Raw genomic sequence first — 27,582 nt, 5'->3', positions numbered from 1 at the left:
GAGGAAACCGTCTCTACTAAAAATACAACATTTAGCCAGGCGTGGTGGCACACGCCTGTAATCCCAGCTACTTGGGAGGCTGAGGCAGGAGAATCGCTTGAACCTAGGAGGCGGAGGTTGCAGTGAGCAGAGATCATGCCACTGTACTCCAGCCTGGGTGACACAGCAAGACTCCATCTCAAGACCAGAAAAAAAAAGCTAAACGGAATATCCAGGCACATGCTGGACACAGGAAACATTATTACTGTGAGATGAGTACCAGAGGCCCAGAGAGGGGAGTTGGCCAATGGAGCCTGAAAAACCAGGGGGTTCCAGGGGCTTGTCAGGCTGAAAAACCAACCCCCCAGGGGGGTTCCAGGGGCAGACACATGCAGGGGCTGCCAGCTGGGCACCCGGGGGTACGTGCATTTCCTCCTGCACAGGTGGGAGGGTCTATGGTGCCAGGTACGAGACAGGCACGGCAGAGCCAGGAAAATATCGTCACTTTATTTGCTACACTGACAGCAGCGCTGAGAGGAGTTGGGGGCTGCCATTCCTACTCGGGATGGTCCGAGGTGGGGGACAGCAGTCAACGCTTCCCCACGGTGGGGGTGGCCTCGGGGGAGGAGTGTAGACAATCGCCAACCTTGGGGATGTGGGAGGTGGTGGCGGTGGTGTCGCTGGAGAGGGGTCCAGTTGGTGGCTCAGAGGCAGGGAGTTCCAGTGTCTGGGGTGCCCGTAGGCCTGCACTACCTCAGGGGGCCGGCGGGCAGCAGTGGCCAGGGCTGCTCGGCCAGCTCTCGTTCCAGCTGCTTGAAACGCTTCTTGGAGGTCCGCTTGGGCCGGAGGCGGCGCAAGCAGGCGGGGAGGCACTGGTCTAGCACGCTCTGCAAAGGGCAGGGAGGGTGTCAGGGGGGCCGGGGCTGAGCTGGGGTCAATCCACCCCCACTTCCCTTCTCTCCTGCTGCTGAGACCCAGGACGGGCCCCACCTCCAGCATGAAGGCCCCCACGAAGTTGAAGGTGACCAGACCCAGCAGCAGCAGCTTGAAGCAGGTGTCGGAGATGTTCCTCAGCGCCAGCGGCCCCTGCAGGAGGCCGGGGACCAGGACAAGGCCCACCAGGATGGAGCTCAGGAGCGCCAGGGCCACCAGGAAGGGCACTGGGAGCAGGAGAGTCTCTCAGGCAGGACCCACAGACACACATGTGTGCACACCAGTCTCCACTCAGCCGGCATCTCTCCCATCTGCCTCCCCCAGCACCCCAGGGCTCCTTCCTCCCTCCCTCCGCCAGCATCTCCCGCCCACGCCTGCAGTGGCACCATTGGTGTAGAGGGGCCGGCGGAAGGGCGCCCCCTTGGACACAGCTGCAGCCAGGATGAGGTACTGGAAGCTGGACAGAGAGAAGACCACGGTGTTCTCATAGTTGGGCAGGTTGTCTGGTGCGGGCACTGTCCTGTTCAGAGGCACGAACCTGAGGGTACAGGGATGGGGGTCAGGGAACGAACGTGGGGTGGACGGGGCAGGGGCGGGATGGGGGTGGTCAGCTCCCTACTCACCACGGCTGGGCCAGGGTCAGGAAGTAGCCCCCTAGCTGCACGCCGGTCACCAGGGCCACCTGCAGCAGCAGGCTGCTGAGCACGGGCACGCTGAGCAGCGCCCCCGGCGGCCGCACCCGCCCCAGGGCCAGCGCTGGCCCTGTGCGGCTCATGAGCACTGCCACTGTGGTAGTGATGACCAGGTCAATGGCCAGGAACTGCAGGTCACCCAGGTTGGTGTTGATCTGCCACAGGGAAGGGAGGACAGAGGGGAAAGTAAGACCTGGCCCTGGCATCCCCTGGTCTGATAGCAGAGGCCCCACCACTGCCCCGAAGGAGTCTGATGGGTAAGGCATCCCCCGGTCTAATGGGGGCAGTACTCTCCTGCCAGCCCAGTGGAGGAGGCATAGCTCTTTTTTTTTTTTTTTTTTTTTGAGACGGAGTCTCGCTGTGTCGTCCAGGCTGGAGTGCAGTGGCCAGATGTCAGCTCACTGCAAGCTCCGCCTCCTGGGTTTACGCTATTCTCCTGCCTCAGCCTCCCGAGTAGCTGGGACTACAGGCGCCTGCCACCTCGCCCGGCTAGTTTTTTGTATTTTTTAGTAGAGATGGGGTTTCACCGGGTTAGCCAGGATGGTCTCAATCTCCTGACCTCGTGATCCGCCCGTCTCGGCCTCCCAAAGTGCTGGGATTACAGGCTTGAGCCACTGCGCCCGGCCGGAGGCATAGCTCTTGATGTGAGACAAACCTCTGGTCTGATGGAAAGGGCACCTGTGCTGACCTTCGGGGCCTAAATCTGAGGGGAGGTTTCCCTCCCTGTAACAAACTCCCGGCCCGATGGGGAGGCTTCGGCTCTGCCTTGCGGAGTCCCTATAGCTACCAGGGCATGCGCAGTTGCTGCCCTCAGGAAGCTCCTCGCTTTCAGGCAGACACGGGCAGACCCGAGTGTAAGATGTGCGCTGCCCTACAGTGTCACCTCATTTGCTGGGGCTGAGCAGGCCATGCCCAGAGGAGGGGAGGGGAGATCTCCTCCAAGTAGGGTGTGGGAGGTACAGCCAAGGTATAGGACAGAACAAGTGCGTCTGGAGAAATGGGCAGACCTGTGGGAATGGGGCAGGGGCAAGGGTTTTGGCCCTGCCTCCATTCAGTCTTCCCTGCAGATGGGGGAGCTCCCAGAGTTGCGGTCAAGATGTTAGCCCATGACAGCTGTTGCCATTTGTGAGGACCTAGTGGGCACCAGGCTCCGTGCCTGGTGTTTTTCTCTTCTCCCCTGAGCCTTGCCACCTCTCCAACCACACAGCTGGAGAGCGGCAGGGTCAGGATCTGGGCCCACATCATCTATCCCAGGACCTGCTGGCTCCAAGGCACACGGCTGTGTCCCCTCCCTAGTCTTGGGACAGCTCTGGGTACGGAGCTCTGCAGGTACTCACCGTGTAGAGGATCAGGACGGAGATGAACTGGGTCAGGCTGTACAGGGCCATGTACTTGAAGACGCTGAATGAAGTGTCAAGGGAACAGCGCCCCTCCCTGAGTGGCAGGGCATGGGCATTAGGGGGTGTAGGTTGACTGCCCAGCCCTGCCGAGCCCTCGCCCACCGGTCCCTGCCTGCCTTACCTGATGACCATGGGCACGCACTCAATACTGGCCATGCTCGAGGTGAAAGGCGAGACCACTGACGCTTCTGCCTGGGACAGCGAGATGCCGACATCGGCCGCCTTCAGGGCCCCACAGTCATTGGCGCCGTCTCCGCACATGCCCACGCAGTACCTGAAGAGAGGTGTGGCCCGGTGTGGCCCGGGGAACGACCCTACCCACCCCAGGCGTGGGCTAGCAGAATATGATGACAGCTGGGCCCCTAATGCCACATGGTGCCTGGTGCACAGGAGGTGCTCAGTGAATAGATGTAATTATTATTATAATCATTATTATGATGTTTTTGAGACAGAATTTCACTCTTGTTGCCCAGGCTGGAGTGCAATGGCGCCATCTCAGCTCACTGCAACCTCTGCCTCCCAGGCTCAAGTGATTCTCCTGCCTCAGCCTCCCGAGTAGCTGGGATTACAGACACCCGCCCCCACGCCTGGCTAATTTTTTGTATTTTTAGTAGAGATGGAGTTTCACCATGTTAGCCAGGCTGGTCTCAAACTCCTGACCTTGGGTGATCCACCTGCCTTGGCCTCCCAAAGTGCTGGAATTACAGGCATGAGCCATTGTGCCCAGCCTATTATTTTTTGAGACAGAGTCTCTCTCTGTTGCCCAAGCTAGAGTGCAGTGGTGTGATCTCTGCTTACTACAACTTCTGCCTCCCAGGTGAATCACTCCCAAGTGATTCTCCTGCCTCAGCCTCACAAGTAGCTGGGATTACAGGTGTGCACCACCACGCCCAACTAATTTTTGTATTTTTAGTAGAGATGGGGTTTCACTATGTTGGCCAGGCTGGTCTTGAACTCCTGACCTCAGGTGATCCACCTGCCTCAGCCTCCCAAAGTGCTGGGATTACAGGCATGAGCCACCGCGCCTGGCCTATTACTATTTTTTGAGACAGAGTCTCGCTGTGTTGCCCAGGCTGACGTGCAGTGGTGTGATCTCGGCTCACTGCAGCCGTGGCCTCCCAGGCTCAAGCAGTCCTCCTGCCTCAGCCTCCTGAGTAGCTGGGACGGCAGGTGTGTCACCACACCCGGCTAATTAAAAAAAAAATTTTTTTTTTTTTTTTTTTTTGAGACGGAGTCTCGCTCTGTCGCCAGGCTGGAGTGCAGTGACACGATCTCGGCTCACTGAAACCTCCACCTCCCAGGTTCAAGCAATTCTCCTGCCTCAGCCTCCCAAGCAGCTAGGACTACAGGCGAGCGCCATCATGCCCAGCTAATTTTTTTTTGTACTTTTAGTAGAGACGGGGTTTCACCATGTTGGCCAGAATGGTCTTGATCTCTTGACCTCATGATTCGCCCACCTCTGCCTCCCAAAGTGCTGGAATTACAGGCGTGAGTCACCACGCCCGGCCTAATCTTTAAATTTTTTGTAGAGATGGGGTCTCACTTTGTTGCCCAGGCTGGTCTCAAACTCCTGGGCTCAAGCAATCCTCTCACCTCAGCCACCCAAAGAGCCACCAAAGATTACAGGAATAAGCCACCGCACCCAGGCTACAATGATTATTTTTAGCATGAAAGACCTGGGAGAGCCTGCCTGCTTTTGGTGGGGAGGGGTGACAGCTCTCTGGTGCCTGAGGAGGGAGACAGGGCCCTAGGGAAGGACAGATGAACAGATGAACGGACAAGCTCAGTCCCTGCGGGCCCTTGCCCACACCCTCTGCCGAGCACTCACTGAAGCTTCTGTAGCTCGCACACCAGCTCTGTCTTCTGCTCAGGGGCCATGCGGGCGAAGACAGTACCCTGGACCAGGACCTGGGAGCACAGGGAGATGGGGGAGGGCTGAGGCACCCGCCAGGGAGAGCGAGCCATGAGGAGGGAGACAGAGCAGGGGAGGCGCGGGGCGGCCAGGGAGCTGGGGGCGGCCCTACCTTGGGCAGCAGCTTGGGGAAGTGCTTCATAATGATACCAAAGGTGGGCCCGCTGAGGGCCAGGTGCCTGGATCGGGGGTCTGGCTCCACGGTGTAGCTTGCAGCCTGGTCAGGATCCTAGGGGCCCAGGAAGCTCAGCTTAGCTCCCCCTGCCCACCCTGGAGAGTTGGGGCCTGGGTCAGGTGACACAGGGGTGGGGTCACTGGGTGCGGTACAGCTGGAACTCTGGCTTAGCCTCACCTTAATGCCATTCACAACTGTGGGGGACTCCATCGGCAGGAACTCGAGAGAGGCAGGCTGACCCCGCTCAGGGTGGGTGGCGTGGACGATGATCAGATGCTCCTGGGGGGCCACCATGCCACAGCCCCGGGCCACAGTAACTGCTGTCTGCAGGTTGTCCCCTGGAGGGTATGGGGCAAGGTGAGGGTCTGAGGCTATCCGGGGAGGCCATCCTCACCCTGATCCTGACAGATGGGAAAACAGGCTGGATGAAATCCAACTGCCACCACCAGCCGAGTGAGCTGAGGCAGGTTATCAACATCCTTTTGCCTCAGTTTCCTCATCTGTAGATCCAGGCATCGAAGGGTCTTAGGAGAAACTGGAGCCCCGGGCTGGAGCTCCATATCTACTCCTTTTTTTTTTTTTTTTTTTTTCCTAAGACAACAGTCTCTCTCTGTTGCCCAGGGGGAGTGCAGTGGCTCGATTTCAGCTCACTGCAACCTCCTTCCTCCAGGGCTCAAGCAATCCTCCTTCCTCAGTCTCTTGAGTAGCTGGGATTACAGGAGGGCGTGACCACACCAGACTAATTTTTTTATATTTTTAGTAGAGATGGGGTTTCACCATGTTGGCCAGTCTGGTCTTAAACTCCTGGCCTCAGGTGATCCCCCTGCCTCGGCCTCCCACAGTGCTGGGATTACAGGTATGAGCCATGCGCCCAGCCCACATACACTCCTTACTGCTGTGTGACTCTGCTGCCAAGTGCCCATGGCTGTGTGTGCATGCATGTGTGTGTGTGCAGGGGCAGGGAGGACAAGAAGGACACAGACCTCTTAGCTCCTGCTGTTTCACCCTGGCTACAATCTTTCTTTTTGAGACTGGGTCTCACTCTGTTGCCCAGGCTGGAGTGCAGTGGTATGATCATGGCTCACTGTAGCCTCGACTTCCTGGGCTCAAGCAATCCTCCAGCCTCAGTCGTCCAAGTTGCTGGGACCACAGGCACATGCCGCCATGTCTGGATAATTTTTGTATTCTTTTCTTTTGGCGGGGGGGATGGAGTTTTGCTCTTGTTGCCCAGGCTGGAGTGAAATGGCGCAATCTCAGCTCACTGCAACCTCCCCCTCCCAGGTACAAGTGATTCTCCTATCTCAGCCTCCTGAGTAGCTGGGATTACAGGCCTCCACCACAATGCCTGGCTAATTTTTTGTATTTTTAGTAGAGACAGGGTTTCACTATGTTGGCCAGGCTGGTCTCGAACTCCTGACCTCAAGTGATCTGCCCGCCTCAGCCTCCCAAAGTGCTGGGATTACAGGTGTGAGCCACTGCGCCCGGCCATTTTTGTACTCTGTAGAGACGGAGTTCTGCCATGTTGCCCAGGTTGGTTTTGAACTCCAGGGTTCAAGGGATCCTTCTCCCTTGGCCTCTCCAAGTGCTGGGATTACAGGCACGAGGTACCGTGCCCGGCCAGAATCTTTCTCTTCCTCCTCCTTGAGCTTGTCACAGCCTTTTTTTTTTTTTGAGCCGGAGTCTCGCTCTGTTGCCCAGGCTGGAGTGCAGTGGCCGGATCTCAGCTCACTACAAACTCCGCCTCCCGGGTTTACGCCGTTCTCCTACCTCAGCCTCCCAAGTAGCTGGGACTACATGTGCCCCCCTAATTTTTTTGTCTTTTTTAGTAGAGACGGGTATCACCGTGTTAGCCAGGATGGTCTCGATCTCCTGACCTCGTGATCCGCCCACCTTGGCCTCCCAAAGTGCTGGGATGACAGGCATGAGCCACCGCACCCGGCCTTGTCACAGCCTTTGAGGCTGACATCATTATCCCCATTTCTCAGGGGCGCCGCCTGGAACCCGGGCTGTCTGACAGCACACTTGGGCTCCTTGGAAGTCACTCCACTCCTCTGAGCCTCAGTTTCCTCATCTGTCAAACAGGGGTGACAATTACCACTTGGTGGGGGGATATTGTGCAGATTCACGAAATGTTTAAAAAGGACCTGGCCTGAAGCAAGGGCCCAAAAAGATGCCCCAAAAAGGGATCCCTGGTGCCCCTTCTCTCTGCTAGGAAGGGGTGGATTCTGCCCTGCTAGCCCGGGCCCCTACATGCCATTGTACCTGTCACCATGACGGCACGGATGCGGGTCCTCCGCAGAGCCTGGATAACTGGCGTTGTCTGCGGCTTCAGTAGGTTCCTCATGACCAGCAGCCCCAGGAGGCTCAGCTCTCGTTCCACAGTGTCCCTGGAGGGTGGGCAGACCTGGATCAGAGGTCACTCAGTAGCCAGGGCCCCTCTCCCAGCCACCAGGCAGGGCATCTTCCCTGGGCTCTGCCTGCATGAGAGCCTCCCTCTGCCCTGTCCTCAGAGAGGGTGGGGCAGGGGACAGGCCCACCTTGTCAGTTGCTGGGCTGCCTCTAGGCTGGACACAGTGGGCAGTGACTTGCTGGCCAGGGCCACGACGCGGTAGCCAGCAGCTGTGTAGCTCTGCAGCATCTGGGCGAAGTCGGTGGGCACTGCCAGGGAGAGGCAGGTGTCACGAGGAGGGGACAGCAGGGACAGAGGCTGGGCACCCACCCCATTCTGTGCCAATGCCCAACCAGGGGGCCTCAGGGGCTGCCCCCTGCACCTGTCTCAGGGTTGCAGAGCCCTGCCACCAGCTCCGGGGAGCCTTTGACGTAGGCCTCGGGCTGAGAGGCCCCTGGCCACGCCACCACCACACTCATGCGCTGCAGAGCCGAGGAGAAGGGGAAGCGGCAGAGGACGCTGACTGGCACCGGGGGCTCCTCCTGAAGGGTTGGAGAGGCAGCTGAGGCGCTGGCTGCGGAGCCCACCCCTCTGCCCTGCACCCCACAGGCCCCCCTCAGCTCACCATTCCCTGCAGCTGGGGCTCCCAAAGTGGGGGTCTCATCACTGCCAAGACCTGGGTCCCAAATGCCGAGTCTGCGGCCGGCTCCTCCTCCAGGACCTGGCAGGCAGGCAGGGAAGGTTGGTGTCTGGGGACTTTGGTGCACAGAAGGATTTGAGCTAGACTCAGGGAAGACTTCCTTCGTGGGAGACTGATGGTGGGTTAAGAATGTGGGTTTAGAGTCAGGTGGACTCAAATTCAAACTCTAGTTTTGCTGCTTACAAGCTGTTGGGTGACCTGGAACACGTTACTCCAAATCTCCCAGCCTCAGCATCCTCCGTGAAGCAACATTTGAGCTTGCTTGCTAGGGCTTGGGGAAGAGGAAATGAGACCAGGCTGCTGCAGCCACGCGCTGGCGCCTACTAGGCACTCAGCATGTGACCTTGCCATTATTACGTTATTTTTATTTTAAGACAGAGTCTCACTCTGTCACCCGGGCTGGAGTGCAGCGGTGTGATCTCGGCTCACTGCAACCTCTGCCTCCTGGATTCAAACGATTCTCCTGCCCTCAGCCCCTCGAGTAGCTGGGACTGCAGGCATGTTCCACCACACTTGGCTAATTTTTATATTTTTAATTGAGATGGGGTTTTACTATGTTGGCCAGGCTGGTTTCAAACTTCTGACCTCAGGTGATCTGCCCACCTCAACCTCCCAAAGTGCTGGAATTACAGGCATGAGCCACTGCACCCGGCCTATCATTATTATTATTGTTCTTTGAGACAGGGTCTTGTTCTGTTACCCAGGCTGGAGTGCAGTAGTGTGATCACAGCTCACTGCAGCCTTGCCCTCCCAGGCTCAATTAATCCTCCCACCTCAGCCTCCTGGGACTACAGGCATGCACCACCACACCTGGCTCATTTTTGGTAGAGATGGGGTTTTGCCATGTAGGTCAGGCTGGGGTCCTGAGCTCAAGTGATCCTCCCGTCTCGGCCTCCCAAAGTGCCGGGAGCCACATTATAGGTGTGAGCCACTGCACCTGGCCTGTTATTATTAATGGTGGGCATAGTAAGAGACCACTCTGGAAGACCGAGAGGGAAGACAGGGTAGGATTCGTTAGGCCCCGCTGCCCAGAGGCAGGGGGCTGACCTGCTTGGCCTCCTCACCCAGCCAGTAGACTCCACCATCTTCAAGTCCATGGGGTCGCCCACGGGGGTGTCCTGGAGTCGGCTGAGGGCATGGCAGGTGGCCAGTGCTCGGAGCAGGGGCCCCACGGGCAGGCGGCGGGGCTCTGGGACCAGTGGCAGGAATGCCTGCCCCTTCAGGGGCACCACCCCCATCACATCTAAGCCGTCCTCAGTGAGGGTGCCCGTCTGCGGGAGACAGGTGGGGGGGTAGTGATGAGTCCTGGGATGGGGGTGCCCTGCTGAGCTGGGCATCCAAACCCCAGGCCCGGCGGACCCTATGGGAACCCCAGGAACCCGAGCTGGAGCCAGAAGATGCCCTTTCTTGCCTGCTGTCCTTGGCACATGCGGTTCCCTCTGCTGGGGCCCCCCTACCGAGCCCCCGCTGTTTCCCTGTCTAGCATCATCTCTTCCAGGGAGTATCCTCCTTAACTCCCAAGGTCAGGGCAGGTGGTTTGCTCTGGGCTCCCACCCATGGCCTCTTCACTTCCCCACACTTGTGCACTGTGGTTAAGAACTCAGCCCACGGTTGGTGCTCGCTCTCTCTCTCTATATATATTTTTTCTTTCTTTTTTTTTTTTTTTTTTTTGAGATGGAGTCTTGTTGCTCTGTCACCCAGGCTGGAGTGCAGTGGTGCGATCTTGGCTCACTGCAACCTCCGCCTTCCCGGTTTAAGCGATTCTCCTGCCTCAGCCTCTCAAGTAGTTGGGATTACTGGTGTGTGCTACCTTGCCCCGCTAATTTTTGTATTTTAAGTAGAGACGGAGTTTCAACATGTTGGTCAGGCTGGTCTCGAACTCCGAACCTCAGGCAATCCACCCGCCTCAGCCTCCCAAAGTGCTGGGATTACAGGTGTGAGACACCACGCCCAGCCTCAATATATTTGTTGACTGAGTGCACGAGTCAGTGCCTGCATTCCCCACCCTAGACTCTAACTGCCCAAGTATGCGTCTGGCTCCTTGGCTAGCCTGGGAGCTATAGGAATCTGGTCAGCCCCCTCCCAGGTTTATTTATTTTTTTGAGACGCAGTCTCGCGCTGTTGCCCAGGCGGGAGTGCAGTGGCTCGATCTTGGCTCACTGCAAGCTCTGCCTCCTGGGTTCAAGCGATTCTCCTGCCTCAGCCTCCCAAGTAACTGGGAAAACAGGCATGCGCCACCACATCTGGCTAATTTTTTATACTTTTAGTAGAGACAGGGTTTCACCATATTGGCCAGGCTGGTCTTGAACTCCTGACCTCATGATCTGCCCGCCTCGGACTCCCGAAGTGCAGGGATTCCAGGCATAAGCCACTGCGCTGGGCCTCCTCCCCAGTTTAAAAGCTCTCCGTGGCCCCCGACAGCCTCTGAATGTCATCTAGCCTCTAGCCTCTGTCAACCAGGCCACTGCCTACCCAGCTCTGTCCTGCTCCACCACTCCCCATGCCCACGTACATGCCGCATCTGTGCCACGCCACTCCCTGTGCCCCAGGTGCATGGTACATCTGTGCCATGTCACTCCTGCCTTTTACCCTTGCTTCTCCCTGACCTACCCCTCACTGAGGTCACTGAGGGACCTGCTCAGGGGGCTTCCTTGACTGCTTTCTAAGGAAGTGTCCCCATCTACAACCCATCATGCTACCCCAATGGTTTCCTTCCTAAAACCCATTGCCTAGCCCCCACCCCGGCAGCTCCTTTGTGCACTCCTGGATCACTTATTTTGGTGGGGGACACACACACTCCAGTGACCACAAGGATGCCTGTGTTAGTCACTGCTGGGCCCCAAGGGTTGAGAGCAGCACGGGATGCACACTAGGGCCCCAGGCCCCCACCGGTAATTTTTTTTTTTTTTTTTTTGAGTTTCACTCTGTCGCCCAGGCTGGAGTACAATGGCGTGATCTTGGCTCACTGCAACCTCTGCCTCCTGGGTTCAAGCGATTCTCCTGCCTTAGCCTCCCAAGTAGCTGGGATTACAAGCATATGCCATCATGCCTGGCTAACTTTTGTATTTTTAGTAGAGACGGGGTTTTGCCATGTTGGTGAGGCTGGTCTTGAACTCCTGACCTCAGGAGATCCGCCCGCCTTGGCCTCCCAAAGTGCTGGGATTATGGGCGTGAGCCACCGCGCCTGGCCCCCCACCAGTTCTTGAACATATGAATACATGATTCTAGACATTTCATCTGCCAGACCATGAGCCCAGTGAGGGCGGGAGTGGGGTGGGGTGGGGGACGGGGGTGGATCCTCTGGGGGTTTCCATCCCTAGATAGGACCTGGCATCCTGTGGGTGCTGCTGAGAGAATAACATGGGAGTGGAGGCCTGGCTGGGGTGCCTGTGGCTGTCCCGCTCCCCCGCGCCAACCCCGCCTGCGGTCCCACCTTGTCGAAACACACCAGCTGCAGCTTGCCGCCCAGGTTGATGCGCAGTGGGTGGATGCAAAAGATGCCCTGTCTTCGCAGCCGGCCCTGGGCATAGAGCGTGCACACGGTCATGGCAGCAGGCAGGGCGGGCGGCACCACCACGGTCACCAGGTCCAGAGCCCGGATCACAATCTCGTTCAGAGGCAGCTGGCAGGGGGCACCATGAATGTGAGCACCTGGCCGGTTGGCCCCTGGGCCCCACTGGCAGCACCCGCCACCCCACCCCCAAGGCTTACCCGGTTTCGGTAGAGGATGAAGATGCTGTAGATGGTGCCGAGGAGAGCTGAGGGGACAGCGAGGGACTAAGTGGGATTTGGGACCCAGGCGGGGAGGCTATGGGCAGAGGAGGGTACAGGGGGCTACTCACCCAGGACAGAGAGGGCAGCCACAAACTTCATGCTGTGTTTATAGAACTTGAAGTTGATGGGCCGGGGGTGCAAGATGGAGCTCACCAGGCCCCCTTTTGCCGTGCAGAACCCTGGGGAGGAGGCAGGGACCCCAAGGCAGGGAAGCCAGGGTGCGGACAGGTCTTCCCCACCCCTAGCCCTCCCAACCCATGCCTCTGGAGTTGCAAGACACGGTGTTTGTGAGATCAGCCATCAGCAGTGTGGAGTCCTAACAAGTCTGGCCCAGCTCTTGTAGGCTTTTTAAGGGCTTTAAAGAAGGAACTAGTGGATAGCATCTAAACATTGGGTGGTTCCTCTTAAAATCCGGACACAGGGAAGGCTCCTGCCGGCCCGCTACATCCCTGTCCACTCCAGCACTGTAACCCCGGTGGCTCCTCCAGACCTTGCAATGCTTGGCCTTAGTCTAGCCCAACTTCTCCTGCTAAGATGGGAATGTCAGACCCCAGTTGCCCGAGGTCCCACAGCAGGGCAGCAGCAGAGGTGGCGTGGGGTCCAGGGTTTCAGGTCCCACCCTGCCCCGCTCCACCTCTCCCATGGGTGCTGAGCCCAGGATCTCTCTCAAGCCCAGCCTCCTGGCTTATACCTGTGCGGGTCACCACTGCCAGGACGTGCGGTCCCACATAGGCCCGGGCCTGCAAGACGAGGGTCCCGCAGAAGAGCGTGTGCCGCCGGTGTGTCTCTGCACAGTAGGGCCCCAGCCCCTCAGGCAGCGCCGTCTTCAGCACTGGAACGCTCTCTCCTGGCGGGGAACATGGTGTGACGACCACTCCACACCCCTCCCTCCCACCAGCAAGCCAGGAGTTACGTGTACAACTGTCCCACAAGCTCTAGGTCTCAGTTAACTCGGTAACCAGGTGTGAACAAGAAGTCACAGCCCCATTTTACAGAGAGGAACACTGAGGCTCAGAGAGGACAGAGACATAAAGGCACAGGGAGACACTCCTGGAAGCGGGTGGCAGCTGGCTCCCAGGAACCAGCGGGGGGGTCAGACAGAGCGTGTGTGGGCATCATGTGTGCAGTGGGGCGGGGTCAGGGGGGTCGTTCTCTTTCTGCTGGAATTATTTTATAACATGCATGGAGTGCTTTTCTAACTCCAACCAATAGAAGTATTTACAAGGGGCCGGATGCAGTGGCTCATGCCTGTAATCCCAGCACTTTGGGAGGCTGAGGTGGGCAGATCACTTGAGGTCAGGAGTTCGAGACCAGGCTGGCCAACATGGTGAAACCCTGTCTCTACTAAAATATAAAAATTAGCCGGGTGTGGTGGTGGGCACCTGTAATCCCAGCTACTTGGGAGGCTAAGGCAGGGGAATCACTTGAACCAGAGAGGTGGAGGCTACGGTGAGCCGAGATCGTGCCACTGCACTCCAGCCTGGGCAACAGAGTGAAACTCTGTCTCAAAAGAGGAGGGGAGGGAAGGGGGGAAAGGAGGGGGAGGGAGAAGGAGAAGGGGTAGGGGAGAGGAATATTTACATGGAGGGGGCAAATATTTCCATGAGTTGGAATGAGAAGAGCACTGCATGCTTGCCATGGCCCTGTGAAGCCCTGGGCAGGCTGCCTGGCAAACAGTGGCACTCCCTTATCAAATGCCTGCAGGCTGGGACTACTGAGCACCTACTGTGTGCACATTCCTGCGAGGGACTCAGAGACAATTCTGCCACGTCTGCCTCACAAGAGATGAACAGATGAAGCATGTGCGGACAGTTTGTGGAGGGCTGGGCTCAGGGCGTGTGCCCACGAATCATACTGATCACAATTACTACTTTTTTTTTTTTCTGAGACGGAGTCTTACTCTGTCACCCAGGCTAGAGTGCAGTGGTGCGATCTCGGCTCACTGCAACCTCCACCTCCTAGGCTCAAGTTTAGCCTCAGCCTCCCACCTCAGCCTCCCAAGTACCTGGGATGACAGACGTGCATCACTACACCTGGCTAATTTTTTGTATTTTTGGTAGAGACAGGGTTTCAACATGTTTCCCAGGCTGTTTTCTTTTTTTTTTTTTTTGAGACGGAGTCTTGCTCTGTAGCCCAGGCTGGAGTGCAGTGACCGGATCTCAGCTCACTGCAAGCTCCGCCTCCCGGGTTTGCGCCATTCTCCTGCCTCAGCCTCCGGAGTAGCTGGGACTACAGGCGCCCGCCACCTCGCCCGGCTAGTTTTTTTTTTTTTTTTGTATTTTTAGTAGAGACGGGGTTTCACCGTGTTAGCCAGGATGGTCTCGATCTCCTGACCTCGTGATCCGCCCGTCTCGGCCTCCCAAAGTGCTGGGATTACAGGCTTGAGCCACCGTGCCCGGCCCCCAGGCTGTTTTCAAACTCCTCACTTCAGGCGATCCGCCCACCTCGGCCTGCCAAAGTGCTGGGATTACAGGTGCGAGCCACTGCGCCCGGCCTACGATTAACTATTATTATACAAATACAGCGCCAGCCAGAAAACTTCCCTGGAAAAAGCCACTATCCTGCGGTTTTTAGTAAACTCTCTCCAATATCTACCACCAAAATATAACACATCTCAGAGAGAGAAATACTTGCACATATCAAGAGACACAGGACAAAGCTGCTCCTGCGGCATCCTGTGCAATGGCTGGAAAGTCACGTTCTAAATATCATGGCGAGTGGGCCGGTTGAGTCAGTTACGATACATCCGTATTGTGGACTCTCAGGCAGCCGTGAGGTGGGGCCATCCGTGCTTGCGGAAGGATGCCCAGGAGAAAAAGCAAAGTATGGAACAATACACAGCACACGATCCCACAGTCAGAACAAAAGGAGAGGCGTATCAGCGCATGTGCACTGCACACACGTTACGTGGAAAAAGGCATGGAAGACACCTCACATCCTTCACAGTGGCTGCCCTGGGGAGGGGAAGGGAAGGGAAGGGAAGGGGTCTGTGGGAGAGTGAATGGGGACCCCAGTCTCTCACTCTGGGAGAGGGCTTCCCACTCTCCTGTGCCATCTGGAATCTTTATGACCTGAAAGTGGGCACTGGTATAGAAACAGCTCAGATGCAGCCAGGTGCGGTGGCTCACGCCTGTAATCCCAGCACTTTGGGAGGCTGAGGTGGGCGAATCACTTGAGGTCAGGAGTTTGAGACCTGCCTGACCAACGTGGTGAAACCCCATCTCTACTAAAAATACAAAATTAGCCCGGTGTGGAGGTGCATGCCTGTAATCCCAGTAATACTTGGGAGGCTGAGGCAGGAGAATCACTTGAACCCAGGAGGTGGAGGTTGCAGTGAGCTGAGATCGCACCATTGCACTCCAGCCTGGGCAATAAGAGTGAAACTCCATCTCAAAAAAAAAGGAAGAAATAGCTCAGATGCACTGGGTGGCCAGCCATTTATGCTGCACCCATCATGCTGTTAAGCGCTTTGCACAACTCTGTCCAGGAGGAGCGACTGACAGTCATCTTACAGAAGAGGAAACTGAGGCACAGAGAGGTTAAGTTGTAATGGCCCAAGGGTGTGAGGTTAGTAAGTGCTAAAGCCGGAATTGTTACTTGAAAGAAAAAGGAAAAGGAGGCTGGGTGCGGTGGCTCACACCTGCAATCCCAGCACCTTGGGAGGCCAAGGTGGGTAGATAACCTAAGGTCAGGAGTTCAAGACCAGCCTGGGCAACATAGTGAAACTCCATCTCTACTAAAAATACAAAAATTAGCTGGGCGTGGTGGTATGCACCTGTGGTCCCAGCTACTCAGGAGGCTGAGGCACGGGAATCACTTGAACTCGGGGGGTGGAGGCTGCAGTGAGCCGAGATCATGTCACTGCACTCCAGCCTGGACAACAGAGTGAAACTCCGTCTCAAAAAAAAAAAAAGGAAAAGGAAACTCAAATGAAAACTTTTGCTGCAGGGCAAAGGGCTGGATGGCAGGGGAGGAAGGAAGCTGCAGGTCAGGGGCTGGGGGCTCACCTGTCAGAGAGCTCTCATTCACCATGCACTCGCCGGCCACCAGGGCCGCATCGCAAGGCATCAGCCCACCCTCCTGGGGCAGCACCAGGCAGTCTCCGGGCACTAGCTCACTGGAGTCCACCCACTCTTCCTCTGCAGGCAGGTAGGAGAGGAGCTCAGCTGGGCGGGGCCAGCCCTAGCCACGCCCCCCCAGGTTCCTGCCCCCACTCCCTGGGCTCTAGCTCCTCACCTCCCCCTGGCCGGCACACGCACACCCGCATGGACAGCTTGACCATGTCCCTTAGAGTCTGGCTTTGCTGTGGGCAGGGGACAAGAGGGCCGTGAGTGGGTGGGGGCCCCTGGGGACCCACCTGCCCCGTCCCCGCCCACCTCATGGCACTTGCCTTTCTGGTCTTGTACAGCGACAGGCAGATGGAGATGGCGGAAATGAGGAAGATGCACAGGGCGTACCAGTAGTAGTGGTCAGCCAGCCACAGCGCGATGCTGAAGGCCTGGAACCCATAGTACGGGTTCAGTGCCTGGGGGAGGGGCAGGAGGCAGCGTCAGGGCCGCGTCCCCCAGGGCAGCCCAGCCACAGGCTGGGTCTCCTGTGCCCATGGGAGCAGAGGGCCCAGTGGCTGCCAAAGGACTGGAGCCAGGCCTTTCTCCTGGTCAATCCCATCCCCACCCACCCAGACATCCCCAGGGCCCTCAGTTTCTCCACTCCAAAGAGGACAAGGGTTTATGACCAGCCTGGTCAACATGGCGAAACCCCATCTCTACAAAACATACAAAAATTAGCCTGATGGGGTGGCCTGAACCTATGCTCCAAGCTACTCAGGAGGCTGAGGTGGGAGGATCACTTAAGCCAGGGAGGTGGAGGTCACAGTGAGCTGAGATCGTGCCACTGCACTCCAGGCTGGGTGACAGAGAGACACCCTGTCTCAAAAAATATAAACAAACAAACAAATAAATAAATAAATAGGACAAGGGTATTTACTGAACCCCCACTACATGCCAAGCACTTTATCTAAGTGTCACACAACAGCAGTGACAATTCCACAAGGCGGGTGCCACCATTAGCACCATTCTACAGATGAGGAAACCAAGGCATGGACGGGTTAAGCCACTGGCCTAAAACCACATAGTTCCAGCCGGGTGCGGTGGCTCATGCCTGTAATCCCAGCAATTTAGGAGGCCGAGGTGGGTGGGTCACCTGAGGTCAGGAGTTCGAGACCAGCCTAGCCAACATAGTGAAAGCCCGTATCTACTAAAAATACAAAAAAAAAAAAAAAAAAAAAAAAATTAGCCGGGCGTGGTGGCAGGCGCCTGTAGTCCCAGCTACTTAGGAGGCTCAAGCAGGAGAATCGCTTGAACCCAGGAGGCAGATGTCGCAGTGAGCCGAGACCGCGTCACTGCACTCCAACCTGGGCAACAAGAGCAAAACTCCATCTCGAAAACAAAAAACAAAAAACCAAAAACCACATAGCTCCTAAGTGACAGACTGATTTATACGGGGCCAGACTCAAAGATCTCTCTCTCTTTCATGGTGCCTGCCCCTGGTCAGAGGGCTGGGATGTTCACACTTTATTCTAGATGTGTCCAGGTCACTCACTGGCTTCTCTTTGTCCCTGTGTGACCTTGGCCATGTCACAGCCTCCCACTGAAGCTTGGGTTTCTCAGGTGTGAACAGTGCAGTCCCAGGCCCAACCCACGGGGCTGTTGGGAACACAAAGTGGAGGATGCACAGAGAGGACCCAGGCTCTAGAGTGTGTCTCTGGGGACCCGGTAGGAGCTTAGGCCGTGTGGATTTGCCTCGGCCTCCAATCCTTGCAAGTGGGGCCCCAATCTGTGACCCAAGCCTTGGGCAGAACCTCCAGTTCCTGGACCTGGTCTCTCTGGCTGGGCTGACTGCGGCAGATTCTGAGATGACGATCCACTATGGAGAAGGGGACAGCTGGTCTGGTTGCCACCGTAAAGTGGCCCAGAGGAGGCAAGCCCTGGGCCAAGGTCACACAGCACGCCAAGCCAGGGCTGGAGCAAGACCCAGGGACAGCCCTACCTCGTCCACCAGCAGCTGGGGGTAGGACTTGACCGGTACGCTGATCACGTTGGGGCCATAAATGGCCTTCCTAGAAGAGGGGATGAGGCCGAGCCATCAGAAGGAGGAGCTGTGGCTGGACCCTCCCGGGGTGAAGAAGCTCCCCATTTTACAGCTGGGGAAACTGAGGCCCAGAGAAGGCAGGTGACTGGAAGCCAACCACATTGGGGAGCAACACAAGGGGCCTCAGTTCTCAGGACGCCCCGGCCCAGGGCAGCACTGACCTCACCGTTTGGTCCTGGAGGCTGAGGCCATGGCGGGAGCGGTGGATGTCGTCACAAGAGCGGCCGTGGTCCAGCAGGCTGGGGATGGGTGCGAGGGGACACGCATGGGCCATGGGGCCTGAGCTCTGCATTCCCTACCCTGTGCAGGCTGGAGACTATTGGCTCCAGGCCCCCCATCCCTCTTTTGCCACACTGAGCTCCTGGGAGCAAGTAAGCCCCCCTTGAGCCCAAGGCTTGGCTTTGCCCTTTTATTCCTCTCACTGGGCTCCAAACCAAGTCACTGAAGAAGGAGAACAGAGAGATGATGCTAACAATATGAACAGTGAAAGAGTAGCTGTTATTTAGTGATAAGGGCACTATTTATACTGATGATACCTTGGGCGAGTCACTTAACCTCTCTGCCTCAGTTTTCTCATCTGCAAAATGGGGGCAGTGACAGCACCTACCACATAGGGCCATGGGTAGATTAAGTGGAGCAAGCCTCATGGACTGCTTTGGACGTGCCTGCCATTTGCTAAGTGATGAATGCACAAGTGATTTTTGCTATTATCCCCATTACGCAGCAGAGGCTGTTGCTGCCATCCCCATCTCCCCTCTGCCTCACCTCCATGACAGCTGGACCCTGTAAACACCTGTCTTTACCTGAGGCCTTCTGGCTGTGTGTGCACCCTCTGCCTGTGAGCCTGGAAAGCACAGGTTTGTGTCCCATGACTGATAATGGCAGGGAATTGATGGGTAAGTGTCCCAGCTCCCTCACTCCCTGTGTGAGGTCGCCCGGAGGTGTGTGGTCTCCACTGTCCTGAGGAGATCCCCAGGGTGACTGAACTCGGGGTGTCCACGGCAGTAGCAGCCAGCATAACCTCCCTCCATGCTTCCATCCCTTCCCCAGCACTGCCCGGGATCATCTTCAGAACAAACTCCCTGCCCTTGCGACCTCGGCTGGGGGTCTGCTTCTGGGGCATTCAAACTGAGGTATGTGAGCAGGTCCCAGGGGCTCACGCCTGTAATTCCAGCACATTGGGAGGCTGAGGTGGGTAGATCACTTGAGGTCAGGCATTCGAGAACAGCCTGGCCAACATGGTGAAACCACGTCCCTACAAAAAATACAAAAATTAGCTGGGTGTGGTGGCACGCACCTGTAATCCCAACTACTCGGGAGGCTGAGGCAGGAGAATCACTTGAACCCAGGAGGCGGAAGTGCAGTGAGCCGAGCTTGTGCCATTGCATTCCAGCCTGGGCAACAAGAGTGAAACTCCATCTTAAAAAACAAACAAACAAACAAACAAAACAAAACAAAAAAAACCACACACATACACACACACACACACAAACTAAGGTGTGTGGTGAGCTTGTGTTTTTCTTTTTTGAGATGGAGTCGTGCTCTGTCACCCAGGCAGGATGGAGTGCAGTGACGTGATCTCGGCTTACTGCAACCTCTGCCGCCCGGGTTCAGGCGATTCTCCTGCCTCAGTCTCTTGAGTAGCTGGGATTATAGGCACGTGCCATCATGCCCAGCTAATTTTTGTAGTTTTAGTGGAGACAGGGTTTCAGCATCTTGGCCAGGCTGGTCTTAAACTCCTGACCTTGTGATCCACCTGTCTTGGCCTCCCAAAGTGCTGGGATTACAGGGGTGAGCCACCGCGCCCGGCCCGAGCTCATGTTTCTTAAGCCTTTTGTAGGTGGCAGAGCAATGACTAAACCCCGAGGGGACAGTCTGAGTCCAGAGCTGATGGTCTGATTCACAGTGGTGTCACCACCTCGGACCAGATGCGGTGCCAAGCTCTACATGAATTATTATCTATTTCACTGTCAAAACAATCCTAGGAGGAAGAAGTTGTCTTCATGCTCTATTTACAGACAGAAATCCCAGGCCTGGAGGGGCTCAGTAACCTGCCCAAGGTTTCAGAGAGCAAAAGCATCAGAGGTGAGAGGGGAGCCCAGGCCATGCCATGCCACCATCTATGCCCGAGCCAGTGCCACTCTGGGAGGTGATGAGAGCCACACAGGCCCTCACTCCTACCTGACCTGGTAGAAGGCTTGCTGGGTCTCGATCCAGATATAGCGCTGGCCCTGGAAGAGGTAATACCGCAGCATCCGCTTCTGGGTGGGAGAGAGGAGAGGATGGGTTGGAAGCTGGCCCCAGCCCCAGGAGTGTGCTTGTGCTGGGAGCTGAGGGATGGGGGGTAGCGGGCAGGGACTGGAGTCACCAGACGGAGAGGTGGGGAGGGGCCTGAAAGTGTAAATGTGCTCAGAGAGCATCCTGGATGTTTGGGACAACAGAACCAAAAGATGATTGGAGAATATGAAGTCTGACTCTCCCATTGCACAGATCATGAAACTGAGGCCCAGAGAGGGGCAAGGACTTTTCCAGAACCCACCCGTCCACTCACCGCCTCCTCGCTCTTGTGGAGCTGGGCCGTATCCTTCCAGGCACCCTCTGGTACCGCCCCCACTGCCGCCTGGCTCCGGCCATCCTCCACCTGGGCCTGTGGGGGCGGCTCCAGGCTGGGGAGAGGGGGTGGGAGTTACTATCAAGCTCTGGGAGCTGCCCTGGCACCTCCCTGTGCTCACAGAGCCACCTTCCCTCCCTAGGATGGGAGGTGCCAGAGTCAGTCTTCATCGGGGGGCAGAGGGTTGGGGAGGCCAGGGGATCAGGGGCTTCTGGGAAGCGGCAATGGGCTGCCTCACCTGCCCTCACCGATGGCCTCAGTCTGCACCTGGACAGTGAAGAGCTGCCAGGAACTATCCTGGAACACAGAGGTGTGGACTCAGTCCCGGAAGAGTCCCCTCCCCTCCCAGGCCCTGTCCCACAGCCAGGGGGCCCCTGCTGGAGAAGGCAGAAATCAAGGCTATGGGGAGCCCTCCAGAAACCACCCGACCCGTCTCTTGTGCCCACTGCTCAGATGGGAAAGCTGAGGTCCAGAGAAGAGCAGGACTTGCCTATTGTCCCATGGAAAGTCAGTGGCCGGGTTGGCACCCAAGTATCCTCCACCCCCGACCCTGACCCTTACTGCCCTTCTCTAGCCCCAGGCTCGGCCTGACTCTCACCTCTTTGTCTCTTATTTCGATAACGAGTGTTTCTGCGCGGGCCAGGTTGCAGGGCCGGAGCCGCAGCCGCACCCCCCACAGGGGCTTCCAACGGAAGAGCAGCAAAGGGATCCCAGCCATCATCCAGACCACGACGTGATAGCCGATGACCCTCCATGGACTGCCACAGTAGCCGCTGAGCCTCTGCGAACGCAGCGAGAGAGGGCCCAGGTCGGGGTGGGGGCAGGGCTGGAGTAGGAAGCTGGGGTGTCTGGGTGGGCCTGGGCACTCTCCCCCTGCAGCTTTTCCCCACCCCACTCTGCCCACTCACCACGGATGAAACTGAGGAGCTGAGGGGATCTATTGATGTCCCTATCGTCAGGGTCCCATAACCGGTGGGCGTGCTGCCCACGAGAGGGCTGCTGTCTGTGGACAGAAAAGAGAAAGGTCATTTGGGGAGGTGCCTCCTCCTCTTGCTTCCTTAAAAACAATAAACATCAGCCTGGGCATGGTGGCTCACGCCTGTAATCCCAGCACTTTGGGAGGCCGAGGCGGGTGGATCACTTGAGGTTAGAAGTTCGAGACCAACCTGGCTAATATGGTGAAACCCATCTCTACTAAAAATAAAAATACTAGCCGGGCGTCGTGGCACATGCCTGTAATCTCAGCTACTCAGGAGGCTGAGGCAGGGAAAATCACTTGAACCCGGGAGGTGGAGGTTGCAGTGAGGCGAGATCATGCCACTGCACTCCAGCCTGAGCAACAGAGTGAGACTCCATCTCAAAAAACAAAACAAAAAACAATAAGCACCTGGTCTGATAGAGCCCAAAGCTCATGTCTTACTGTGTCCCTTATCTGGCTCTTCTGTCAGTTCTTACTCACAGTGTTTTTGTTTTTTTTTTGAGACGGAGTGTCACTCTATCACCCAGGCTAGAGTGCAGTCACGTGATCTTGGCTCACTGCAACCTGTCTCCCAGGTTCAAGCGATTCTCCTGCCTCAGCCTCCTGAGTAGCTGGGATTACAGGCAGGCACCACCATGCCCAGCTAATTTTTGTTTTTTTGTAGAGATGGGGTTTCACCATGTTGGCCAGGCTGGTCTCGAACTCCAGACCTCAAGTGATCTGCACACTTTGGCCTCCCAAAGTGCTGGGATTACAGGCGTGAGCCACCATGCTTGGCCAATAGTGTCTTGTTTCCTTGCGTGTGTGGTTCTCTCTGCTGCGTATGGCCCAGAATTGGAGAATGGGGCCTGGTCAGTGCCCCAAGCCCCCGTGGTGCTCATGCATCCAGCCATTAGCTTTCTTGGAGCTCTGGGTCTCACTTTTCCATCCTCATCCAGTCCCCACCCTAAGGGCAGGGGTCATGGCTGCTTATCTTCATTCGATCCGTGCCCAGCCCAGGTCTGGCAGGGAGGAGATGCAAAATCGAGTCTGGACTGATAAGAGGTCAGTCCTGCAGGCCTATCTTTACAGATGGGTAAACTGAGACCTGGGGAATGTTATCAGGTGGTTCTATTGTAGATAATCTTTTTTTTTTTTTTTTTTTGAGATAAAGTCTCACTCTGTCGCCCAGTCTGGAGTACAATGGCATGATCTTGGTTTACTACAACCTCCGCCTCCCAGGTTCAAGCGATTATCCTGCCTCAGCCTCCCGAGTAGCTGGGATTACAGGCACCCATCACCACGCCCAGCTAAGTTTTATATTTTCAGTAGAGATGGGATTTCACCATGTTGGTCAGGGTGGTCTCGAACTGCCAACCTCAGGTGATCCGCCCACCTCGCCTCCCTGAGTGCTGGGCTGACAGGCTGAGCCACTGTGCCCGGCCACAGACATTTTTTTCACTCCTCCTTCCTGTGCTGTAGAGCTGTGGCCTTAGCAGGGCAGGCAGCCAGTGGATGTTCTGGGGTTCCAGAGTGGGTACAGCTCACCACTCCCGCCCTTGGACAGCCTCTGTCAGGGTTCATCTACAGTCCTAGACCACCTGGAGCACCTTTTACACATGCAGATGCCGGGGCCCTCCCCAGACTGGCTGGATCAACTCCTCAGGCCGGGGCAGGGGTGGGCTGGGCATCTGTGGTTTCATAGGAGCCTCTGGAGAAGTTCACTGAGCAGGCTGGGAAAGTTGGGCAGGTGGGGGGAAGGCTGCTGATATTCTGGGCTCCCTCCTCCATCCCCCAGTCTGAGCCCTTATAAAATTTCTACCCAGAGTCCAGAGTGCCCCAGGCAGCTGCTGTGGGCACAGTATCCCCAGCCTCTGAACAGCCCCATCGCCAAGCACTCTGGCTTCAAGACTCCTAGAGGGCTCACTGTGCACAGGGTCACCTTGCCCTGGCTCTCTTTACATGGCTAACGTATTAACCCTGCCAGGTAACCTCGGTTGTGATCTCCTCTCATTAATTAATTATTTATTTTTCACTCTTGTAGCCTCGGCCTCCCAAAGTGCTGGGATTACACGCATGAGCCACCAGGCCCAGCTTACGGTTGTCAGTGTATAAGTCTTTTTTTGAGATGGAGTCTCTCTCTGTCACCCAGGCTGGAGTGCAGTGTCGCAATCATAGCTCACTGCAGCCTTGACCTCCCAGGCTCAAGCAATTCTCCCACCTCAGCCTCCAAATAGCTGAGACTATAGGCACAGGCCACCATGCCCAGCTAATTTTTTTGTAGAGATGGGGTTTTGTCTTTTTGCCCATCATTTGTTCCTAAGAATTTCCTTTTTGATGCTGTGTTTCATATAGCAAGTGCCTTTGCCTCTCTGGGCTTCCATTTCTCATCTCTAGGATGATAGTCTAGAAGCATCCAGCACAAAGGGAGGCAGAAGCCGGCTCGTCCCAGGCATTTGAAGTTCCTTGGGGGGATTGCCTGGAGAGGTGAGCAGGACCCGGCTCCCGGGCCAGGGGGGCGTGGCTTCTGCTCATCCATTTCCCAGGCTCTCTTCTCCTTTCACATCACTGTGCTATCTGAAGCTCTGGCTGCCCCACGGCTCCCTAGGCCCATTCAACAGTTGCTCCTTGTACCTTAAAACCCTCAGGCCATCCGGGTGCAGTGGCTCACGCCTGTAATCCCAGCCCTTTGGGAGCCCGAGGCGGGTGGATCACAAGGTCAGGAGATCGAGACTAGCTGAGACCATCCTGGCTAACATGGTGAAACCCTGTCTCTACTAAAAATACAAAAACAAAATTAGTTGGGCGTGGTGGCGGGCGCCTGTAGTCCCAGCTACTTGGGAGGCTGAGGCGGGAGAATGGCGTGAACCCGGAAGGCGGGGCTTGCAGTGAGCTGAGATCACACCACTGCACTCCAGCCTGGGCGACAGAGCGAGACTCAGAAAAAAAAAAAACCAAAACCCTCAGGCCAACAGCCCAGCGGGCTCAGGGATGGGAAAGGAGCCATCACTGTGGTGCTGATTTGATTTCCTCCCGCACCAACCCACAAGGTGGGCTCCCTTACCCCGTTTGACAAACGAGAGCACTGAGCCTCTGGGGCAGCTGCCCTCAGACTTGTCTCACAGCTGGAACAGGGCTGACCTTACTCCCAGGTCCTCACTGCCCAGCATACCTACTCCTGACATTCCCATCAGCATCAGGCTTGTGTGGGTGTCACTGCCCTGCCTGCTCACAGTACCTGCCATGTGCTGGGGGGTCAGGAAACACTGACTGACTGACTGAATGAATGAATGAATGCCCGTCTCATGGACACAACAGAGCTTGAAGGCAAAGGTGCTGGGAGTGGGGGGGGGAGGGGCTCGAGCCTCTTCCTTGTTTTTTTTTTTTTTTTTTTTTTTTAAAGAGACAGGATCTCACTCTGTCACCCAGGCTGGAGCACAGTGGCACGATCCTAGCTCACTGCAGCCTTGATCTCCTGGGCTAAAGGAGGTCCTCCTGTCTCAGCTTCCCGGGTAGCTGGCACTATAGGCAGGTGCCACTGCACCTGGCTAATTTTTTTTTAGTAGGGACAGGGTCTCATTTTGTTCCCTAGGCTGATCTTGAACTCCTGGCCTCATGCGATGCTCCTACCTCAGCCTCCCAAAGTGCTAGGATTACAGGTTTGAGCCACCAGACCCAGCCTCAAGACTCTTTATGAACAAAAGGTTCTTCATAAAGAGGGTGGAGTCTCCAGTATGTAAACAGCGGTCCCCCTGGGAAGTTCTTCCTCATGTCAATCGTATGACTGTCACTTTACAATGACACTCTTTCAGTCAACCTTGGCAAGGAGGAGAAGGGGTACAGAACTTGAGGGAGGAAGTCACTGCTGTGGAAACCTCCAGAGCCCCTCCCTGCAAGGATCACGCCCAGGGCACTTTCTCCTGCAGTACATCTGTTTATCCCCAGCCACAGCCCAGTCTCCCCAGGGCAGCTACGGGAGGGTATCCGAACACTCACCAGCTCAGACCAGCCCAGACCAGGCACCCACAGGCTGTGTGGGGGGCGAGAGCACCTTCATGATGGCATTGCTCTTCCTTTTTTTTTTTTTTTTGAGATGGAGTCTCCCTGTCTCCCAGGCTGGCGAGATCTTGGCTCACTGCACCCTCTGCCTCCCAGGTTCAAGCAATTCTCCTGCCTCAGCTTTCTGAAGGAGCTGAGACTACAGGCACACGCCACCACACTCAGCTAATTTTTGTATTTTTAGTAGAGATGGGGTTTCGCCATGTTGGCCAGGCGGGTCTTGAACTCCTGACCTCAAGTGATCTGCCCGCCTCGGCCTCCCAAAGTGCTGGGATTACAGGCATGAGCCACCGTGCCTGGCCTGTCACTGCTCTTCTGATTAACAGCAGCTCCCATGGAGCTCTCACCATGCCCTGTGGAAGCCCTTCAGTGTGCTAACTCAATGAAGCTTCACACACAACCCTCTGGGGTAGTGACTATGATTATCCCCATTGCACAGTTGGGGAAACTGAGGAACAGCATGTGAATCCCTTGTCCAGGGTCATAGAGTTTGAAAGGGGAGAAGCTGGAAATGAGTGTGTCTGAATGAGCACATTCCCCCTTACAACCATTCCATGAAAAGTACAGATTAGGATTCCCATTTAAAATAAGGCTCAGAGAAGTGGATTAACAAGCACAAAGTCACACAGCTATGAGCGGCCAAGACTGGACTTGAACCTGGTCTGAGGTCACAGCCCTGGGGCAATGTCACCAGCACTGTGAAGCGGAGGGGCTAGAGCCATTTGGGACCTCTTATTTCCTGCGGAAGCCTCGGCTTCCTGCTGGTGACCTGGCAGCAGTCCAGGGCGGCTGCCTCCTCCGGGGCTGTGGTTCCTGGAGGCAGGGAGCTCCTGTCTTCTGCCAGGCTGGGGCGCGAGTGTGTGTGAACTGTCTTCCCATCTTTGGATCCGGATTCTAGGGGACGTCTTTCCTCATTCTTTCCCCTCCCTCACCAGGGGTGCACTCTAGGCTGTGGGGCTGGAGGCTGAGTGACAGACACTGAGATGAGACTTTTCTGGATAGAGGAGGGTGACTGGCCCCATTCCCAGCAGGTGGGATTTAAATTAGACCCTGGAGGAGTGGGCGTAGGGCAACTGGCCCGGGATGGGTCGCATGGAGGGTGTGGCCCTTGGTCCTGGGTGTGACAGCTTTTCTCTGGGGGCCTGAGGCAGGGGATCAGGAGTGGTGCTGTGGCCCGGAAATCTACCCAGAAAATGCGGTCCTGGCTTCCCCAACCCCATTCATTCATTCAGCCCAGAGGGGTTGCCCAGAGGCCCGAGGATGCAGCCGCCTCCCCGACCTGGACATCCGTCACTCGGGATGAGATCCAATTAAGTGGACGTGGGGTGGCCTCCCCGTCCCCGCACGGCCCCAGGACCCTCTTGCACAAGCGCCCGGCTTCCAATCCCGCGGCTGTGGGGTGCAGGGGAGGGGAGGGACCGGCTGTGCGCGTCGACGCCATCCCCGGCCTCGGCGTCTCTGGGAAGAAACCGGGGCCGAGTCCCCGTCCAAAGGGAGGGGACGGGCCCAGGATCCCCGCCCAGGGCCCCCTCCCTGGGCTCGCGACCCCGCGATGGGGGGCGTCACCTCCCCTTTCCCTCGAAGGGGCGACGACTACGGGCGGGCCGGGGACCGCACAGGGCTCGGGCCGACCCGGGCTCCGCACTCACCTGCGCTCATGCCGACTCCTCGCGCTCATCGCCGGCCCCGGCGCTGCGGCCCTCGGCCTGGGCCCCGGCGTGCGCAAGGCCCTGGGCAGGGGCGCGGTCCGGGCGGCCCGGGCGGGGGACGCTGGGCTGGCGCGGGGCTGGAGCTGGGCTGGCGCGGGCGGGGCACCTGGGCTACCAGGCTCTGCGCGGCTCCGACACTGC

At 56.9% G+C, this 27,582-nt stretch overlaps 2 protein-coding genes across 9 annotated transcripts in view; both read right to left on the bottom strand.

Annotated features, from left to right (window-relative positions):
* The window catches only part of MFAP2 (microfibril associated protein 2), a 67,092-nt gene that overhangs the window by 11,280 nt on the left and 28,230 nt on the right, over nucleotides 1-27,582 (bottom strand). The window lies entirely within an intron of this gene.
* Nucleotides 466-27,580, bottom strand: ATP13A2 (ATPase cation transporting 13A2). 8 transcript variants are annotated; one of them, XM_001087655.5, is made up of 29 exons: nucleotides 27,382-27,580; nucleotides 21,624-21,718; nucleotides 21,314-21,496; nucleotides 20,954-21,012; nucleotides 20,644-20,770; nucleotides 20,286-20,365; nucleotides 18,266-18,343; nucleotides 18,003-18,072; nucleotides 16,345-16,479; nucleotides 16,191-16,257; nucleotides 15,962-16,093; nucleotides 12,646-12,801; nucleotides 12,023-12,133; nucleotides 11,892-11,938; nucleotides 11,614-11,802; nucleotides 9,245-9,451; nucleotides 8,106-8,201; nucleotides 7,863-8,022; nucleotides 7,629-7,749; nucleotides 7,354-7,478; nucleotides 5,269-5,429; nucleotides 5,029-5,145; nucleotides 4,833-4,912; nucleotides 3,126-3,278; nucleotides 2,942-3,038; nucleotides 1,536-1,759; nucleotides 1,299-1,450; nucleotides 970-1,139; nucleotides 466-866 (listed from the first exon to the last, which is right to left on the bottom strand). In XM_001087655.5, exons 1-29 carry the CDS (start codon nucleotides 27,389-27,391, stop codon nucleotides 729-731), a joined length of 3,540 nt encoding a protein of 1,179 aa, XP_001087655.2. In that variant the 5' UTR covers nucleotides 27,392-27,580; the 3' UTR covers nucleotides 466-728. The 8 variants fall into 8 exon arrangements, with proteins under 8 accessions (XP_001087655.2, XP_014979527.1, XP_077828718.1 ...); XM_015124041.3 differs by having other exon boundaries at nucleotides 20,656-20,770; XM_077972592.1 differs by lacking the exon at nucleotides 970-1,139.

This window comes from Macaca mulatta, chromosome 1 (assembly GCF_049350105.2).
Source record: "Macaca mulatta isolate MMU2019108-1 chromosome 1, T2T-MMU8v2.0, whole genome shotgun sequence".
Lineage (NCBI taxonomy): Eukaryota > Metazoa > Chordata > Mammalia > Primates > Cercopithecidae > Macaca > Macaca mulatta.
This window is presented reverse-complemented; position numbering and strand designations above follow the sequence as displayed.

Excerpts from the sequence above, each read along its gene's own strand:
- ATP13A2 (XM_077972592.1), bottom strand. Across the intron at positions 4,913-5,028 it reads TCCCCAAGCTGCTGCCCAAG|GTCCTGGTCCAGGGTACTGT; the intron begins GTAGGGCCGCCC and ends CTGTGCTCCCAG. Across the intron at positions 867-1,298 it reads CCGGCCCCTCTACACCAATG|AGCGTGCTAGACCAGTGCCT; the intron begins GTGCCACTGCAG and ends TGCCCTTTGCAG.